This window comes from Camelus bactrianus, chromosome 15 (genome assembly GCF_048773025.1).
Source record: "Camelus bactrianus isolate YW-2024 breed Bactrian camel chromosome 15, ASM4877302v1, whole genome shotgun sequence".
In the NCBI taxonomy this organism is placed as follows: domain Eukaryota; kingdom Metazoa; phylum Chordata; class Mammalia; order Artiodactyla; family Camelidae; genus Camelus; species Camelus bactrianus.
Window position 1 is genome coordinate 67798674 of NC_133553.1, and position 19580 is coordinate 67818253.

Sequence of the window (19580 nt, forward strand, 5' to 3'; positions counted from 1 at the left end):
ACACAAAACTGATGGCCTGAGTTATTACAGAATTGCTTTTTTTTTTTTTTATTTTGGCTAGGAAAGAACATAAGACTAACTTTTTAATGTCACACCACCAATAAAAAAAATATTGAAAATGAGTGTTTTATCTCACAGGGTCAAAGTGCAAAGCAATGGGGACACAAATATCTGTATGACACAGTTTCTGCCCCTGCAACCAGGACAAGGTGGTTATTGACACCAAATAGAGAATGGCATGAATACATGCACAGCCTCTTTCCAAAAAGGTCCTGCAAGACTGCTAGTCATTCTGTCTCAGGAAACTTTGTATATCAGCAATCTGAACCTTTATGCTTTGGTTTAAAAGTTCAACTCTGGGCACATTTTAACCTCCAAATTTTAGAAGCCTTCCTGTAAGTTTGTTGGTATAATGACATGACCTATCCTTCAAGGTCTAGCTTAAAGCCCCTGCATGGTGTTACCTCCTCCACCAGGCCAGTGTCCAGATCTCTAATTTCTCTCACTTTCTGTTGTGTATATTTCTCTTGGATTTCCCTGGAGTGATTCTGTGTGGGCATTGGGAAGCACTTATCAGATTCTTTCTCCACTACAAGCATAAATATGCATGTCAGTACTAGGATCCTCTAGAAGGGGAGGAATGAAAGCCTTTTCTGACTTGCTCAGAGCTCTATACCCAGTGCCCAGAACAGCTTGGGACCCCAGATGACACTCAGTGAAGATCATTGGATGTTCAAATGTTGTTATATAAATGCTGACCCTAAAATGAATTTCAGGGATGGATAGCCAATCATGGTGATAACTGAGATGAACAATGAAGAACAGTGGCCATTATGCTCTTGGGACCAAATCTTCTTTACAGGACAGTAGAACGAGGAGCAGAATGTTCCAAAGCTAGGTGCCTTCATTCAATGAGCAAATTTTTATTAAGTACCTGTCGTGTTCATAGATCTATGTCAGGCCATGAGTCTACAATAATGAAAAGAAAAACTCAGTTTCTGTTGTTTGAAGACCCTCGTAGACTAGGGCTGAGAGTCATCAGAAGGAAAACAATCTTTTTAAATTTTTTTCCTTTTTCAGTTTTATTAGATTGAATTGTTACAATTTGACAGCACATATACAATGTATTGCATGTAAATACATATACACAGTATACTGCACATGTTTTTTAATTTTGCATATAAGTACTGTTCATTGTTTCTAAGAACGTTTAGAGCTTTAGTTTTTTAAACTTACATAGCTATCAAAGGAATAAAAGCCAACCACGAAATAAGAATAAATTCAAAAGGATATATACACCCTGCTATTAACAGCAACATTATTTATAATTGCTAAGATATGGAAGCATCCTAAGTGCACATCAATAGATGAATGGATAAAGAAGATGCAGCATATATATGTAATGGAATACAACTCACCCATAAAAAAGAAGGCTATTTTGCCATTTGCAGCCCTTCATTCACTTTTTTTTCCCACTCCCCAAACCAGAATTTTATAACTAGCATAAACATTTCCATTGCATCAAAAAAGAACAATATACCTAGAAATAAACTTAACCAAGGAGGTTACCTACACTCTGAAAACTGTAAAACACAGATGAAGGAAATTGAAGATGATACAAAAAAATGGAAAGATATCTTGCGATCTTGGATTGGAAGAATCAACATTATCAAAATGACTGTACTACACAAAGCAATCTACAGATCCAGTGCAACCTCTGTCAAAGTACTCACGACATTTTTCAGAGAACTAGAACAAACAATTCCAAAATTTATATGGAACCATAAAAGACCCTAAACTGCCAAAGCAATCTTTTATAGGTCTTTTTTTTCTCTTCTTTTTGTTCTATTTTCTTATGGTTTGATGACTCGAGAAGTTCCTTTAACATTTGTTGTAAAGCTGGCTTGGTGGTGCTGAATTCTTTTGGCTTTTATTTATCTGTGAAGCTTTCGATTTCTCCTTCAAATCTGAATGAGAGCCTTGCTGGATAGAGTATTCTTGGTTGTAAGTTTTTCCCATTTATCACTTTAAATATATCTTGACACTCCCTTCTGGCCCAGAGTTTCTGCTGAAAAATCAGCTGATAACCTTGTGAGAGTTCCCTTGTATGTTATTTGTTGCTTTTCTCTTGATAATTTTAATATTTTCTCCTTATCCTTAATTTTTGTCAATTTGATTACTATGTGCCTTGGTGTGTTCCTCTTTAGGTTGATCCTGTGTGGAACTCTCTGCACTTCCAGGGCTTAGGTGACTGTTTCCTTTCCCAAGCTGGGAAAGTTTTTGGTTATTATCTCTCCAAAAATTTTCTCAGGTCCTCTCTCTCTCTCTTCTCTTTCTGGAGCTCCTATAATGCAAATATTAGAGTGTTTCATGTTGTTCCAGAGTTCTCTTAAACTAGCCTCATTTCTTTTCATTCTTTTTTTTTTTTTTTTTTCTGTTCTGCAGTAGTGATTTCCACTCATCTGTCTTCTAACTCATTGATCCGTTCTTCTGCCTTATTTAGTCTATTCTTTGTTCCTTCTGGTGTGTTATTCATTTCAGTGACTTTATTCTTCAACTCTGGGTATTCTTTATACTTTCCAACTCTCTGCTAAAAACTTCGTTCTGTGCATCTATACTCCTCTGGAGTTCTCTGAACATCTTCGCCATCATTACTTTAAACTGTTTCTCAGATAAATTGCCTATCTCCTCATCACTTATTCCTTCTTCTGGGATTTTATCTTGTGCCTTGGCCTGGGAGATATTCTTTTGCCACCTCGTATCATCTATCTTTCTATGTGTTTGTGGATTCCTTCCACAGGCTTTGGGATTGTTGTTTTCTGATTTCTGGTATCTGCCCCCTGGTGGATGAGGCTGGACTAGAGGCTTATGCAGGTCTAGCAGGAGGAGCCAGTGCCTGCCCACTGCTGGGTGAAGCTTGGTCCTGGACCTCTGGTGGGTAGGGCCTTGTCTAGAGGTGTTTGTGGCTTAGGAAGTCTGCTGATGGGTGGGGCTGCGTCCCCACTCTGTATGTTGTTTGGCCTGAGGCTTCCCTACAGGCAGTTGAGTGGGGCTGGGTCTTGGTGCCAATGACGTCAGCCTCCAGGGAAGCTCCTGTACATGAACACTCCTGGAATGTCTGCCACCAGCTTTTATGTCCCCTGGGTGAGCCGTAGCCATCCCCACGTCCCCAGGAGACCCTTCAAAACCAGCAGGCAGGCCTGGCCCAGGTTCCTATAAAGTGACTGCCTCTGCCTTTGGACCTGGCACATTCGAGATTCTGTGTACACTTCCCAAGATAGTGAAGTCTCTGCCCACAGTCCTGTGGGGATCCTGGAGTTAAGCCCCACTGGCCTTCAAAACCAGGTGTCCTAGGGTCTCCTCCTCCTCCCAATGCCAGAACCCCATGCTGGGGAGACTGACGTGGGGCTTAGAGCTCTCATACCTGTGGGAGGGCCTCTGCGGCTTAATTATTCTTCAGCTTGTGGGTCACGTACCCGGAGGGTATGGGGCCCAATTATATTGTGAGCACGCCCCTCCTACCATCCGGCTGTGGTTCTCTCTATTTGTTTCTGACTGAAGGCAATCTTACTTGCTAGGTTCCAGCCTTTTTTTTTTTTTTTTTTTGATAGCTGTCTAGCAGTCAGCTATGGTTTCATTGTGGCCATGAGGAGAGGCGAGCTTGTGGTCCTACCACTCCACCATCTTGACTGGAAATCTCCGGAAGGAAAGCAATCTTTAAAAACTGAGTAAGTTTCTCAAGGGGATGCTAGGTGAGCTTCATGCACTGAGACATTAAAACAGCCTATCTAGAATGTTGCTAGGGAATGGGGGTGCTCCGAAAGCTGAAAGGAATGTGTACGAACGACGGTGGTTCACAATGTTAAAATTTTTCTGTGAACCCACTGGAAATATAAAATGACAAATAGAATTTGAAAAGTACTTGGGAAGAAAAAGATCTGGAAAGAGCTGTTTACAAGAAGGGAGCTACAGCAAGTGTACTGGGATCTTGGACATTTGTGTATTATGAATGCATGGACATTACATTCCTTTTCAATTGGAGTTGCAATTTCGAAAAAGCTGTTCCTTAAGAGAAACATTAAGATGAATCTGAGGTTTGGGGCTCCACCTATAGGTTGTTTGAAGAATGGAATCTCCTGTCGCCAAGAAAAGTAGCTGGGAAGGTGAGTTTTTATGCATACTTGGAAAGGTTTTTTAATGTATGTGTATTTTTATAATTAATGCTTACATTTGCACATAAGTGGTCAATTTTGTTTTAGACTTATCTTCTTCCTGTGTTACGTGCTAGTTAGCTGTGAGTTATATGACTTACTTCCTAATAACTAAAACCCTTTTGTTTTAGGTAAGAGTGTCATTCTCAGGTTAAGGTTGTAAATTTCAACAAGAGTTAAATAAGATACGAAACTTTGGGACTATTGGAATGGTACACTTTGCGTTGAGGGATTTTACCATTTTGTATTTGGTTTATGTATTTCTGCAAAAATATTGGCATGTGACCAAGCATTATACCTTTGAGTGCAAGATAAAGAATTGCATGCCAGTACATTTATACTCTTTGAAAAACATTCATTCATTCAGTACCTACTATGTGCCAAACACTATTCAAAACATTGAGCATCTATTAGTGAACAAAGCAGACAAAAAATAAAACAATCCTTCCCTCAACGATCTTACATTCTAGTGATGGGTGAGGGAGTGATGGACTCCAAATAATTATATGATAAATAAGTAAATTACATAGTATATTAGAAGATTCTAAATACTATGGAAGGGAGGAAGGTATAACTCAATGGTAAAGTGCGTGCCTAGCATGCATGAGGTCCTGGGTTCAATTCCTGGTACTGCTATTAAATAAATAAATAAATAAATAAATAAATAAATAAATAAAACCTAATTACTTCCACCATTAAAGAAACATTAAAAAATTGGGTCATAAGGTACATGCCCCCCAGGACACCACACAGATTCACCAGTTTGTAGCAGGATATTTTAAACTTTAGAAGGATTCACAGCAATATTTGACATCTGTTAGGTACTGTGTGAGCTGGTAGCTAGCAGGCAGTTCACAGTTTCAACATTAGGTCATGTTAAGTTCCTTTCAGTGCTGTCATATCACTGTGAACCTGGGGATTTGGGGAAGTACCACTGGAAGATCAATGTGGAGCAGGAAATGAGGCTGGCAGTGTCCAATTTAATTCCACAGTCTGAGATATTGTACAGTACCCAACAGTCACCCGCATTCCGTCAGCAAGTAATTGTGGTCATTTAAGAGGGAAATAAAAATAGTTTTCTTTTAATTTATATGTATTATTTTTCAAATGTCTACTTGGTTCTTGAAGCATTGTATTATTGTGCAATGTAATGTATTATTGGAGCATTTTTCCTGTGGCTACTCTAGCAAATCACCACAATTGGTGGCTTAAAAAAGCAGAAATTTATTTTTTCACAGTTCTGGAGGCCAGAAGTCTGAAGTTTATACCACTGGGACAAAATTAAATTGTCAGTAGAGTTTACACTCCATCTAGAGTTTTTTTTTTCCTATGAGTTTGCCTTTTTAATTTAATTTTTTAATTTGTTAGTAATTTTTAATTTATATACAATTTAAAAAGATTACTTTCCATTTAAAGTTATTACAAAATATTGGCTATATTCCTCAGGATGTGCAATACATCCTTGAGCCTGTCTTATACCCAATAGTTTGTGCCCCCGATTCCCCTACCCCTACAGTGCAACCCCCACCCCCACCCCAACACACAAACACACACTCATCCAAGTCTATTAAGGGAGATTTCATTTCTTGCCCCTGCCAGCTTCTGGTGGCTGGTGGCTCCAACATTCCAGTCTTCGCCTCCGTGGTCACATTGCCTTTTCCTCCTCTGTCTCTATCAAATCTCCTCTGTCTCTGTTTTGTAAGGACACACCTGACTGCATTTAGGGCCTACTCTGATAATCCAGGATAATCTCCCCATCTCAAGATCTTCAATTTAATCTCATATGCAAAGATCCTTTTTCTAAATAAGGCTGTAATATTTATAGATTTAAAGAATTAAGACCTGATCTCTTTGGGTGGCCATTATCCAGCCTACTACAAACATAAATACTTATTAATTATTGATGCCTAAATACTTAATAAACGGGACTGTTTAGTATTTCTTTTAGCCTAGAGGTGAGACACCAAGCACTCTGTGAATCTGGAAAGTTTGGGAAGCTTCTGAGTTAGGAGGCTCTCCCAATAATCCGGGCAGGAAATATGGAGGCTTGGACTAGAGTGGGAATGGGGAAAAGTGGTTAGGAGTGGACAAGTGCTTTATACAATTTGAAGACAAAACAGATGGAATTTGCTGCTAATGCTCTGAATGTGTGTTTGGAAAGGACAGAAGTGACTTCAAAGGTCTCTGGCTTGAGCAACTGGAAAATGCCATTACCATGAAATGAGATGAAGAAAATTGTGCACAGACCAGGTTTTTTTGCTGGGGAGGAGGGCAGATTTGAGACTCATGAGCCCTTAGATTGCTGTGTTTTGACTTCCTATGGACTGAGCAAATACGGACATGAGACATTAGACAGAGGAGACTCAGAAAGCCTCGTCTAACCCAGAGTTCTAACGAGGGGAGAGCAAATGGGCCTCTGCTTCGGGGAACTGAAAATTACAGGGCCCCCAAATTTCAAATATTTATATCAAATGATGGAGCAGAGATTCACAAAAATGGAGGCAGCAGCAGGGATTCTGAATCTCACCAAACCTTCTCATGGAACTAGATCAACCAAAACCAAATGCCCAAGGGTAGCATTTACCAAGAAGGTAGAAACACAGAAACAATTGAGTGGGGCAGACCACCACCAACCGGCACAGACCTGCCTGGACCCACCATCTGCACCAGATGAAGTGGCAGACAGGAAGACGCATCTGATGGACATGGGAGCAGAAGGCCTTGGAAATGCCAGCAGGTATTCCCCGGAAAGCACTGGGGGCCCGTTTGAGAACAGCAGCTGAGACTGGGAGGGGTTTTGTCAAGCCCCAAAGTGAGTAAGGACAAGGGCCCCAGGATACCATTTGGAGGGCTGGAGCCATCTAGCCCCTCTGCATCTTCAAACTGAGCAGCCAGAGCTCCTTTCCAGTGTGTGGCCCACACAGAGCAGAAACTTCTGCGAGGAACAACAGGCACAAAGGGAAATGTCTTGATAAAAGTCAGGGAGGGGAACAGAGCCAGGAAACCTCAGAAAGCAAGCCACTATGTTTTTGAATACTACATTAAAAAAAAAAACACAGAAATTCTGTGAAGTTAGAAAAGTGATCCTCAACCACACCTCCTTTTTCTTTCTATTTTTTTTTAAAGCTCCAAGTCACTCATTTTAAATTCTGAAAAATTATTCTCATTATGAAAGCAAAAAAAAAAAAAAGCTCCAAGTCATTAATTTTATTTTTACTGTATCAGCATGGGATGGCAAAAATACATATCACTACAATCAACTATTAACATACAGAAATGTATCCTTGAATTCCTTATAGTCATTTTCTACTTTAAAATCTGTTAATTCATATTCAAGTAAAATACATGACTTCTTAGTAAAAATCTCCAGTACATATAACCAAGAGTTTATAACTTCCCCTTTAAAAGCAATATTCTTTTTATTATTGAGAATTTAATGGTTTAGACCCATCTTTTTTTTTTTTTTTTTTTGGATGTTTAGAAAATTTAAATTTATTTGCCAGGAACAGACAAACCAAACCTAATGTAAAAAGAGCTTTCCATAAAGCCCACTGGTTTATGCCTTTCCAGAAGCTCTTTCCATCACTTTCTTCTTCCCTTTCTCCAGAAAACTGGTGTTTTATCTTTACAAGTTCTCTGTCATTCCATGAAAAATCTGTTCTTCTAGTTTCATTGGTGAACAGTAGTAAGATACCCAGTTTACTTAAATTCTAGACTTCCCTTCTGGGAGCAAATGATGGGGTGGGATTTGGGGACCAGTGAGAGATACGGATTCTGGTGAGATTGAGAGTCATTCACAAAAAATTACGGGGCTATAGTAAAGAGAGAACAAATACAAACCGGGTTCCTGTAGGTAGGCAAGAAGCCAAAATGAGGAGGAATGGTGAGGCAACAGGGCAATGTGATTAGGTCCTAGGTGATATGTCCTCTTTTTTTTTTTTTTTTTCTACATATAAATATTCTTTTATTTAGCAGACACGAGAGCTTTTTAAAAAATTCATTATGTCATTCATTTTAGAAAAGTTCGTTTTGGTCACTCCCAACACCATCACATTTTAGTAACTGGTGCCATCATTTTTAAAAATATTTATTTTTTATTTTATCTATCTATCTATCTATCTATCTATCTATTTATTGGTGCCATTATTTTTGATAGAAGAATTATTCACCTGGAGTCTGATGTTATGGGAAATTTTACACATGATGAAGAAGTTTCTTCTGAATCGAATAATAGTTTGAGAATGGGGGAAGGCTTTCAACACAGATGTGGTCACCAGCTGTTCTAGCCCTTCTGATGAACCAGCAGAAGTAGCTGCATGATGGATTTAGGTTACTTAAAGGAAGATTTCCCCTAGTCCTTTAAAACAGCGAGATAAGGTACTGATGGAGGGGGTGCTATGCTTTCTGATGGTAATTATGAATAGAAACCAAATAATAATTACTAGTAACATTAGGTGACCAATCCTTGAGAGTTAAGGTGGTGAGAAAGGATATGGCATTACACCTGGTCTCTGGATTGCTGAGTTTCCTGGGCTGGTGTGTGACCATCTTGGTTGAAATCATAACAAAATCATATCATATCGTATATCATACATATCACATCACAACAAAAGCTGATCGCTTTCATGGGGTCCTTTCTCGTTACTCTGTTCAATGATAAAGCCCATTGGTTTATGCCTCCTGGAAAACAGTTATTCCAAAACAGTATAGGTGAAGCATTGATGAAGCAGCCATAAAGAACAGGTTTCCAGGTAGCCTCACACCTCCTTTTCAAAGAGCTTTCAAACTGGTTTCACCTAAAAACTAGTAACAGAAAAGGATTGGGATCAAATCCCAGGCAAAGTTAGTATAAGAACAAAGAGAATAAGGAGCAGACTGGCATCTCCTCAGACAATAAAAGCAAGTTGGAAAAGCCAGGCCCATAAAACAGATCAACACTGTAACCTGTTATTTCAAAGGTAGCTGAAAGATGTTAGGAAAAACAATGTGAAAGATGAAAGAACATGGGCAGAGGAGTGAATGGGAAGTTATGGTTTATTTAAAATTTTTTTTTAGCGTATTGATTTCTCACATGAGTTTTTTTAAATGGAGGTGCTGGGGATTGAACCCAGGACCTCATGCATGCTAAGCACCCACTCTACCACTGAGCTATTACCACAACCCTCGCCTAGGAAGTTATTGTTTAATAGATACAGAGTTTCTGTTTGGGATGATGAAAAAATTCTGGAAATGCTAGTAAATGCCACCCATGGGTGTTTGGTTTTGGTTGATGTATTTCCATGAAAGGGTTTGGGGAGATTCAAAAACTATGCTGCTGCTTCCATTTTTCTGAGGTCCTGCCCAGTCTTTTGACACAAATATTTTGAATTTGGATAGTGGTGGTAGTGGCACAACATCATGAATATATTTAATGTCACTGAATTGTGTACTTAAAAATGGTTAAACTAATACATTTTGTTTTATGTGTTTTACCATAAGAAAAAAGGATGAAAGAAGAGCATAAATCAGAAATAGGTAACATGATAGAATGCAGGACAGAATTCAACATAAACCAAAAAAAATTTTTTTCAGAAATGAAAACTAAGTTAAAAATGACATAAGTGTGAATAAACAGAATGGATAATGTCTTAAGTGAAACAACAAGAAAATGAGAAATTTTTCAAAAATCAAAAGGAAGATAGAAAGAATTATAGAGAAATGGCAAATCTAAAAGATGGGCAAAAAAGAAAGCCAGGAAAATTCTGAGAAGAGTAATGCAAATACATTTAAGAATTTATTATAACATGAAAGTGACATTTCTAATCAGTGAGACAGTTTAGTCAGTAAATAGTGATACATACACATTGGGGTATAAATATTTCTCTGGAAGGATTCATGCATGACAAAAGTAGATGTCTCTGAGGAGGGAAATGTGTGGCTGGAGAACTTGGGGAAAAGGTGAATTTCCATTCCTTTTGTACTTTTTCTAGTTTTTCTAATGTTCTTTCATGTAAATCTGTTACCTCTGAAGTCTGCCTGAGTTCAAGCCCCAGCTCCCCCAATTGCTAGCTCTTAATCTTGGGCAAATTCTTGACACTCTCCAAGCCTATTTCCTTATCTGTGAAATAGGGGTCAATAACTTATCCCAGTACAGAATAAACTCTCAATAAATGGAAATTATTAGTGAAAACAACCCAAATGTCCATCAATAGAGGAATGGGTTTTTAAAATGTGGTATATATGTGGAATATTACACAGCCATAAAAAGGAATGAAGTACTGACACCTGCTACAACATGGATGAACTTGAAAAGATGATGCTAAGTGAAAGAAGCTGGACCCAAAGGTCACATTTGTATTATTTTATATACATGAAACGCTCAGACAAGGCACATCCATAGAGACAGAGAGCAAATTAATGGTTGCAGGAGCCAAGGGAGGAGGGAATCGGGAGTGACTGCTGATTGGCTTTCTTTTTACAGTGATGACAACGTTGTGGGTTATATAATGGTAATAGTTGCATAGGCTCGTGAATGTACTAAATGACACTGAATCTGTAGTTTCATAAGGTAAATTTTACAGCATGTGGATCATATCTCAATAAAAAATAATTTTAAAAATGAAAATTGCCAATTTTCCCATGATCTTTATCCATTGTCCCCATCCCTCCCCTCTCTCCACTTCATTCCTTGAATTGCCCTCCCTCCCAATCCCAGCCCCGCCGCTCTCCCCCACCCCTACTCCCTCCAGCTGCCCCACGACGCCTCCCGGGGAGCATCTCGGGACCGCTGGGTGCCTGCATTCTGTGGCTGTTGGAACGGCGAGCCAGGTGCGCACGCCCGCCTCTCTCACCCCCGGAAAATGGACGCTTCCAGCGGATTTTTCTCGTGCGCTTCGGTTGATGGCGAAGTTTAGAGAAGGCAGCACGTGCCTAGGTTAATGGAGGAGGACCTGGTGGGCCCCTCAAGTTAATAATATTTAGATCCCTCCAGAAGTTTGATCCGGTCCAGAGGTCACCTCCGGATGCTGTCTGAAAGCCAGGTTGGCCACCTCCCGGCAATTGCAAATACTGAGGACTTTGGGCCTCAAATTCAGGCCTTGTACCTCCACATGCAATGTGACCTCAGCCCTTTGCTGAACCTCACTAGTGAAGTGGCACCGTAACATTGGCCTTGGCTGTTGTTAGGAAGGTTAACTGAATAGTGCATTCACCGCCCCTGTGCATAAGTGCTGAGTAAATGGAGATTATATCCCGGGCTCTGTTCTGCGTGGGCCTCCTGTTGGCAGCAATTCACTTGGCCCCGACCCTGCTGTGAGCTGCCCCTGGGATAACTCTGAGTCCCTGCCACTCATCTGGTAGATTTCCCTATTCCCTGCTATAGTCATACATGGATAAGACAGATCAAACTTTTCATACATGTGTTCTGAATCTCCTGTTTTCTAAAATACCTATCCAGTGGTCCTGAGACATAAGGCCAACCTCAGGAGACTTTTTCTATTTCTCTTAGTCAACCTAGACACATCTTCAGTCATCTCCAACTCTACTCACATTTTGTTCTTTCAACCCTAATCTCAGAGCCTGCTTCTTATTTCTGCCATTTCCCACACTCCTGCTTCTTTTCATAAACCCATAAAATCTCTCCCCTTTTGGCCCTCCTAGCTCTGGGCCAAGTTTCTTCCTCTTTCCTCAATTCTTACCCCTATTCCCCCATTCTTCCCTCCAGTTTTCAGTTCTTTCTTTCTCATGCAGCCTTTGATTCCTACCCCACCAAAAGAACTAAACCAAAACAAAATCAAAACAAAACAAAAAAACCCCACAGTTAACAGCACCTCAGAACTCAAATGGCTTCTTTATTACTCAACTGTTAGTTCTATTACATTTGTTTATTCAATTTTATTAACTTCTAAAATATATCAGGATAAATAGAGAAATTTATATCTATCTATATATGTAAAAAAAGCTGGTACCTAATGTGGCACCAGTAATCCTATCAGCTCTTACATTGCATATCCGTAGTATAGAGAAATGTCCATTTCTCTTTCCCTCTCAATGAAAAATTGCATTTTCCCCAAAGAGGTGTATTTGGCAGCAATCTCACGCTCTTGTTGGGCCTGCCTCTTCATGGCCTCCCGCTCTGGCCTCTGCTCTTCTGTGATGGGCGTTGACATGACTGGCTCAGGAACATTGGGTTTCCTCCATGGAATTGGTTGGAAGCTGAAGTCTTGGAGTAGAAATTGGTTTTGAGACTTGGGTGGAGACTGGTGCTTGGTCACAGCAGTGGAAACGGGCTTCTGCTGGAGAGAAGCACAAGATGAAGTTTTGTAGGGTGCAGGCCTAGAAGCCGGAGCCTGAGGGACACTAGGCCTGGTAGAGTTGGTCAGACCTGGTCGGGTTGGGTTGATCAACATTGGACGAGCTGGTTTGGCAGGACCTGCCAAAGATGCAGGAGCTGGCCAGGCTGAATTGACTGCAGTAGGTTGAGCTGAGTTAGTAGAACCAGGCCGGGCAGGGTAAGCCACAGCAGGCCGGTGTGAGGCCAGAGGCTGTGGCCTCCGAGAAAGAGGCTGAGCTGAGTTAGTAGAACCAGGCCGGGCAGGGTAAGCCACAGCAGGACGGTGTGAGGCCAGAGGCTGTGGCCTCCAAGAAAGAGGTTGAGCTGAGTTAGTAGAACCAGGCCGGGCAGGGTAAGCCACAGCAGGACGGTGTGAGGCCAGAGGATGTGGCCTCCGAGAAAAAGGTTGAGCTTTAGGCTTGTCCACGGTAGGAAAAGGCAAAGGTATCAACTTGACCTTCCCAGGAGGTGGCAGCTCATACTGGGATGGAGATGGACACTCTTTTTCAGCATTGCCATCTCGTTTCTGGGCTTTGACTTGAGTTTTCTCAGGACCCTTACCCCCACAGCGGGTATTCAGCCATGGCTTGATAGCTGAGGATGGCCTGGGGTCTTTGAAGTTGCCTAAACGTCCCGGGGCCCGAGAGGAAGAGAGTCCAATTTTCTTATCATCCTTCTTCCCCAGTGCATGAAAAACCTGCACAGACTCCAGCATGTGCATGCCGAGGCAGCTTCGGGGCTTTTTAAAGTCCTCTTGGTTAAACTCAAGTTGATTTTTCTTCCACTTCATCTTGGGAATGGTTGACTTCACGTCTGCCTTCACTTTGTTCCCTGACTGCTTACTCTCTTCAGCTTTCTTGGAGCTGTTTTCTCTGGTCCTTTTGGTCTTTTCCTGCCCATGGCTCTTAGTTTTGCTGATTCCGCTAGATGCAGGCTTCTGAGGTTTGCTGTTAGAATGCTTGGCTGGGTTTGCAGGAGCCCTGTCACTGAATGTAGCATTACAAATAACCACTTCTCCCCCTAATAGGCACTCTGGGTTCTTTGCCTGGATTTTGGCCTTGGGAGCATCACTGACAGGCTCAGAGATTTTATGTTTGTTATTCCTGGGTTGATCAGAGGGAGCCTTTATGATACCCAACTTTTCCTGCACCTGATTCACCTTGATGGTTCTGGTATCTGTGACTTTGATCACCGTGACATCTTTCGGTTGATCTAAGTTTTCCAAAGAGTGAAAGAGCTGGGGACTGTCAATATCCTTCACTGGCGTAGCGATGTTTGCAAAACTACTGCTAGATTCAGTCTCATCTTCAAGTGTCCCAAGGTCCTCAAAACTGAGGCTATTCTTTCCCAGATCAGTGTTTTCAAAACCAAGCAGCTCCTCTTGGCCAGTGGGATCAAGGCAGGCCAAGAGCTGGTGAATATCAGGGATTTCTAAAGGGAGTAGTGGAGAATCTTGGTTTTCTAATGGGATCTCATAGGCATCCAGAGGCTCTGAAAGCTTGGCTTTAATATCATCCAAATTCTTATTCTCCATTTGTTCCTGGCTTGGAGCTGGAGACAGTGCCAGGAGATTACTGGAACTCTGGACTGGAGCAATCATTGAAATGTCCCCAAGTTCAGGTGGTGTGTTACTCTCAAGTATCTGGATATTTCTGCTACTGCAGGACTTGGGGAATTCTGGAGTTTGTGACAGACAAAATGTCTGACTTACAGGTTGTGATCCCAGGGAATTCTCCATCCCCAGGGAAGTCTCCATCACTACAAAGAGATCAAGGAAGAAGTCAGTCCCTGGTAAGTGAGATACTCCCCCTAGACACCAATATAGCAATCATGTACCTTTCAATGACGGACAAGGCATTTCTACTAGCTTTTGAGGACCATGGACAGCACCCTATGCTAGGAGATAAGAGGTGACTGTTCTAATTCTTACTGGAGATCATTTGATGTGATTGATTCATGGTTTTCTTTGTATTTCATAGAGTTGTTATAAGTCAAATAAAAAATAAAAGTCACATTTTTAAAATATGAAATGTTTGACAAAGCCTAGCATTTTCATTTAGTGCCCTTTCAATTCTCCTCACTTTCCTGAGAGAATAAGAACACTTCACACCGTGAACTAGGAAAGGAAAGGGGTAGAGCTCTTCCTGAAGAAACACACAAGAAAGGACAGAGTCTTCACCTGCTTATTCTGGACAGGATTTTGGAATGCAAGGTCTTAAATCCTGGTGTAAATTAAGGAAGTGAGGGAAAATTAACCTGCATTATTGTGATAAGAGTTCTGAAAGATTTCCAAAGAGACTATTGCAATAGGTCAGAGAAGGGAGTTAAACAGTGTGGTAGTATGGGGGATGGATCAGCTAGAGCAGCGAAAACTCTTGGGGTTCTTGCACACATAGCATAGATGATCATCACAGTGCCCCACTTTCCCACCTGCATTAGGTGCTCTTATATAGAGTCTGAAAACAGAAAGCACTGAGAGAGGGTAGTGGTTTTTAAAGTCTTGGGATCTAAATTCTACCTGTCTGTACACCACTTCCCAGCTGCAGATTTGACCCATTTTTGAATGCTGATCTTACTTTTTTCCTTCCCTGCTGTTTTGTACTCACCTTGAAAACTTGTTTCTGTGATGGGTTGAGCAGGCACAGAGTAGTAGATTCCAGAGGTGGAAGCTGGTGGTAGGATATTTGTGGGCTGAATCTCTTTGAGTACCATTACTATTTCTGGTTGAGGGGCAGCGGTCCTACTTCCTGTGTATGACACTGTGCCACAGGTTTGCAGGCGGGGGTCAAGTTCTCCAATCAGTAAAGGACCCAATGTGCCTTGATTATAGTAATATACCTGGCTTCCTTCCTGGTAGGGAACTGAAAGACTATGTCCCTGATATGGAATCTGAGATGGTGTGCCCTGAACAAGGCTGGCAGAAACTGATGGATACAGAGAGACCATGTTATTGGCATCTGAAGTTTTATCATACTGGGCTGCCATAGACATGGAAGGAATAGCTGCATCCTGGTCAGTGACAGTCACAGTCAGGTCTCTGAGTAAAGAGGACTTCTTTTCACTGCTTCCTGCCATGTTCCACTCAAAAATACCTGGATGGGAAGCAGCTGAAGTGGAGATCTGGCTCTGGCCAGAAACTCCAGGCAACATAGTGGTGTTAGGATGTTGGTAATGGTAGGCACTTTCCAGGACTGGCTGGAAAGAGGTGCCAGAGGCTGATGGCAGTAGCCATGCTGAACTGATGGCTGGAGCAGAGACTCTGGAGAAGTTGCAGGTGCTTCCTGTTAGGGGAGCTGTGCTGCTCACCACAGGAAGAGAGAACTGCAGGGGATTTAGAGTTCCAAGTACAGATGGATTTTGGAAATTTTCTGTAAGAAATAAGAGGGTAATGAAATGATCAGTAAGACTGATAAATTCTCACTATGTTGGAGGATCAGCATTATCTTAAAGGTCTTGCTATCAGGATGCCTCTAGTGTCAAGACTTACTGAGATAGTGAATTAGACAGCCTGTGATGGTTGTAAGGGCTGGAGCAGTTTGACATTCTTCTGCATTAACTGCCTATGCTCCTATCTTGGGCACAGATGTGCAGGGGACCCAAGTGGTGTGGTTCATACATTGTTCTCTAGGCCAGAAACAATCTTCTTCCTGCCCTATCTTTCCCGTATGCCTGCATTAGTGTTGACTTGTATGCTATTTCCTAGAGTGGAAGGATTTTAGAACTAGGAGGTCCTTAGAGAACTTCTAACAGTCTCATTTCTAGAGTAAGGAAACTGAGGGTCAGAGTGATCAGGTTGACTTGTTCAAGTTTTCTCATTATGTTAATATCATCACCAGGTTTCAGAACCTAAGTGTCCTGACTTTCTCACCAGGACTCTGCTCTGACACTGCCAGAAACCAGGAGAAACAGCCCTTCTGATATAGGCATATATATATATATTTTTTTGTCCATTAGAAAAGAGTACAGGTTTTATCACTGTAATCTTCAGTGTCTCACTCTGTGCAGTTCCCATGCTATTACCTACAGTTCGCATAATGCTCAGTCCAAGTTGTAAATTTGGGAGGAGGTGGGGCAGGTAATTAGGTTTATTTATTACTTTTTTTTTAATGAGGGTACTGGGGATTGAACCCAGGACCTTGTGCATGCTAAGCATGCGCTCTACCACTGAGCTATACCCTCCCCCACCCAAGTTGTAAATTTAAAGGATCATTTTTACCCTCTTCAAGCCTGGTTTCTGATCCTGCCTCAAAATGATTACTTGAAAGTGAATTTCTTTTTTGGGGGGGGCAGATAATTAGGCTTATTTATTCACTTAGTTTTAATGGAGGTACTGGGGACTGAACCCACAACCTTGTGCATGCAAAGCACGTGCTCTACCACTGAGCTATACCCTCCCCCTGAAAGTGAATTTCTTAAGTGCTTTTTGAAAGAAAAAAGTTATTTAACTCTCTGAGCTTCAAATTACTCAACCATAAAGTGGTTGCAACAGCAACAATGATAATAGCAGTAATAATTAATACATAAATTAAAGTAATATGTTACATATGATTTACATGGAGGAAGATATAATAAGTTCTGGAAAGATAGAGAAAAATCATGAAAAACACTTCACATAACTAAAAAGAAATATACAGCTATTAATGGAAACTGGGGTAGGTAGCAAGAATTAAAGCATAATAAGTTTACTCATAAATGAAGTTCTGTGTCAGACAAGCAATATTATGAAACTGAATATTGTCTGCTCTATTTTAGTGAATACTATTAACCAAATAACACAATAGAAGATAATTTTGAATGAATTCCTAGCCAATACATACAGAGATGATATACCAGTAAAAATGTGTAACAAGCAATAAAATGCAGTAAATGTGAATGTATAAGTAGTCACAATATATGCAGACAAACATTTTAATAAAAACTGGTTCAAAGCAGACAGCAAATTAATAAGTGTGAAGGAATTCCATTATTGAGCTCATTCATATTTTTCTGAATATTACCCAGCAAGTAAGAGATATTAAGCCTAGTAGAAATGTGTATTTTAATTAATATAATCATATAATAAGCAGAAAGGAAAGCTTTAAAAGTATCATGAAGGTTTTTATATTTATACTAGAACCTAGATTATAATCATCTTCAACCTCTAAGAAAGTGACATCCCCAAAGTCTGAAAAACAAACAAAAAAACTACTAGAATCCAATTAAAAGAGCTTTCTAAATGTAGGTCCCAAGAGTACTCAAAGGACTCCAGAACATTGTTTTAGATCAATGTGGGTTTAGAGATGGGAGGCTTGATTTTCCTCTTTGTCTTCTTAGTAGTTCAGATCTAAAAGTGGCATTGATCTAAAAAGATGGCTGTTGAAGAGGAGAGGGTATAGCTCAAGTGGTAGAGGGCATGCTTAGCATGCATGAGGTCCTGGGTTCAATCCCTAGCACCTCCTCTAAGAATAAACAATAAACCTAATTACCTCCCCTACCGAAAAAAAAAAAAAAAAAAAAAGAAAGGCTGTTGATCAGTGTGCTCTCTGTGTTCAGAAGGAAGTAACTGTAAAGACGAAAAGCAGCCTTCCCTGAGAGCCTACCTATCATACCATCCTTAAAATTTTCATTTTTAATAGGCCAAACATCTACATAGTTTAAAAATCAGAATGAAAAGAACACTGAATATCAGCCCCCTAGATAACCATTTTTGTTAGTTTCCTGTTTACAGGAAGCATCATTTCTAAAATATATTTCAGAAGTGTTTATATTCAAAACTGTCAAGTGCCATCTGTGTTCAGAGAGGCAATAAAAGAAAAACACTGAGTCTGACTTTGCTGATGAGCTGTTTCCCCAGTGATACCCTATTCTGGCCTTGCTTTCCTTCCTAGTCTATTAATATAAGCATTTACTAAAAATCAACTTTGTTTTGCCCTGTTCTGAGCAGATTTCACTCTATGCCCTTTCTGCTTTAATTTAAAATCTTTGGTTCCTACCAACATTCCCACCAAACTGCTTTTTCTCTTGAGAGAGCCTCCTTGCTCTCCCTTTTTCTATTTTCTCCTCCCTTTTGGTCCCTGTTGGCTTGTGCTGATAAAAACAATCCCAAACTTCCTTATTTTTGACTATATGCCTCCCTAGAGCCCAGTCCTCTCCATCCTCTCTCCTTATTTTCTTTTCAACTACTTTAGATAGAAAACTCTAAAACATGTGAATAGTACTTTTTGAACAGCATGAAATTTAAAATACTTAACTTGAAACCTTAGTGGAGGGGGACCATTACAGATGAAACATCTTGGCATATATTGCTAGCTTTCTACAACACCTGAGTTTTCTCTGTTTCTGATGGAACACTCTCAAGAAGCCTCTGATTTCATTTTCTACACAGGTGCCCTTTAAGCCTTAATATTAGAGAAGAAAGGGACCAGAGAGACCAACCAATGTAATATCCTAGCATAACAGACGAGGGGAAACTGACTTTGAGAATCAATGACTTATCCAAAGTCACGCAGGTGGTAAATGTCTGAGCTCATTTACAGTTTTCTGAATATTACCCAGCAAGTAAGAGATATTAAGCCTAGCAGAAACTGAAGTCAATTCTGAAATTAAGTCTCCAAATTTCTAGCTCAATACCCCGCCCCATTATTCCATGCTGTTTTGAATCTACTACTAAGTTTAGGGCAAAAAAAAATCTAATGAAGAACTTTGAGAAGTTTCTTTCCTTACCTGACATGGTCAGAGAAGAAGAAATATCCACTGCAGATATGAGCGACGAGGATACGGTACTAGAGGATGGCTGAGTGGCTGAAGCCAAAGAGCACATGTGTCCAGTATGAACCGGTCAGTGGTCACTGGTCACTGGTCACTGGTCACTTGCGATGATCCAAACTTGTTTACAGATAGCTCCATGGAAACCCCAAGATTCTACCAGGTGGTGGTAGGTTTGGTGGGAGAATGATGTCACAGAACAGGTAGTTTAAAGGTATGAGATAGCCAATAGGGAGGTCAGACTCCCAACAAGAAGATGTGATTGGGCAGAGAGAATGCAACAGCTAAATTTCTGAGCTCTGGGGAAGTGAAAT

The 19580-nt window shown here is 40.6% G+C and overlaps 1 protein-coding gene across 1 annotated transcript; it reads right to left on the reverse strand.

Moving 5' to 3' along the window:
- Window positions 1-12187: 12187 nt before the first annotated feature.
- On the reverse strand, window positions 12188-19321 carry C15H2orf78 (chromosome 15 C2orf78 homolog). Its single transcript, XM_010952448.2, has 4 exons — window positions 19225-19321; window positions 15129-15890; window positions 12915-14280; window positions 12188-12740 (listed from the first exon to the last, which is right to left on the reverse strand). The coding sequence occupies exons 1-4, from the start codon at window positions 19319-19321 to the stop codon at window positions 12188-12190; spliced, it is 2778 nt and encodes a 925-aa protein (XP_010950750.2).
- Between the last annotated feature and the right edge of the window lie 259 nt (window positions 19322-19580).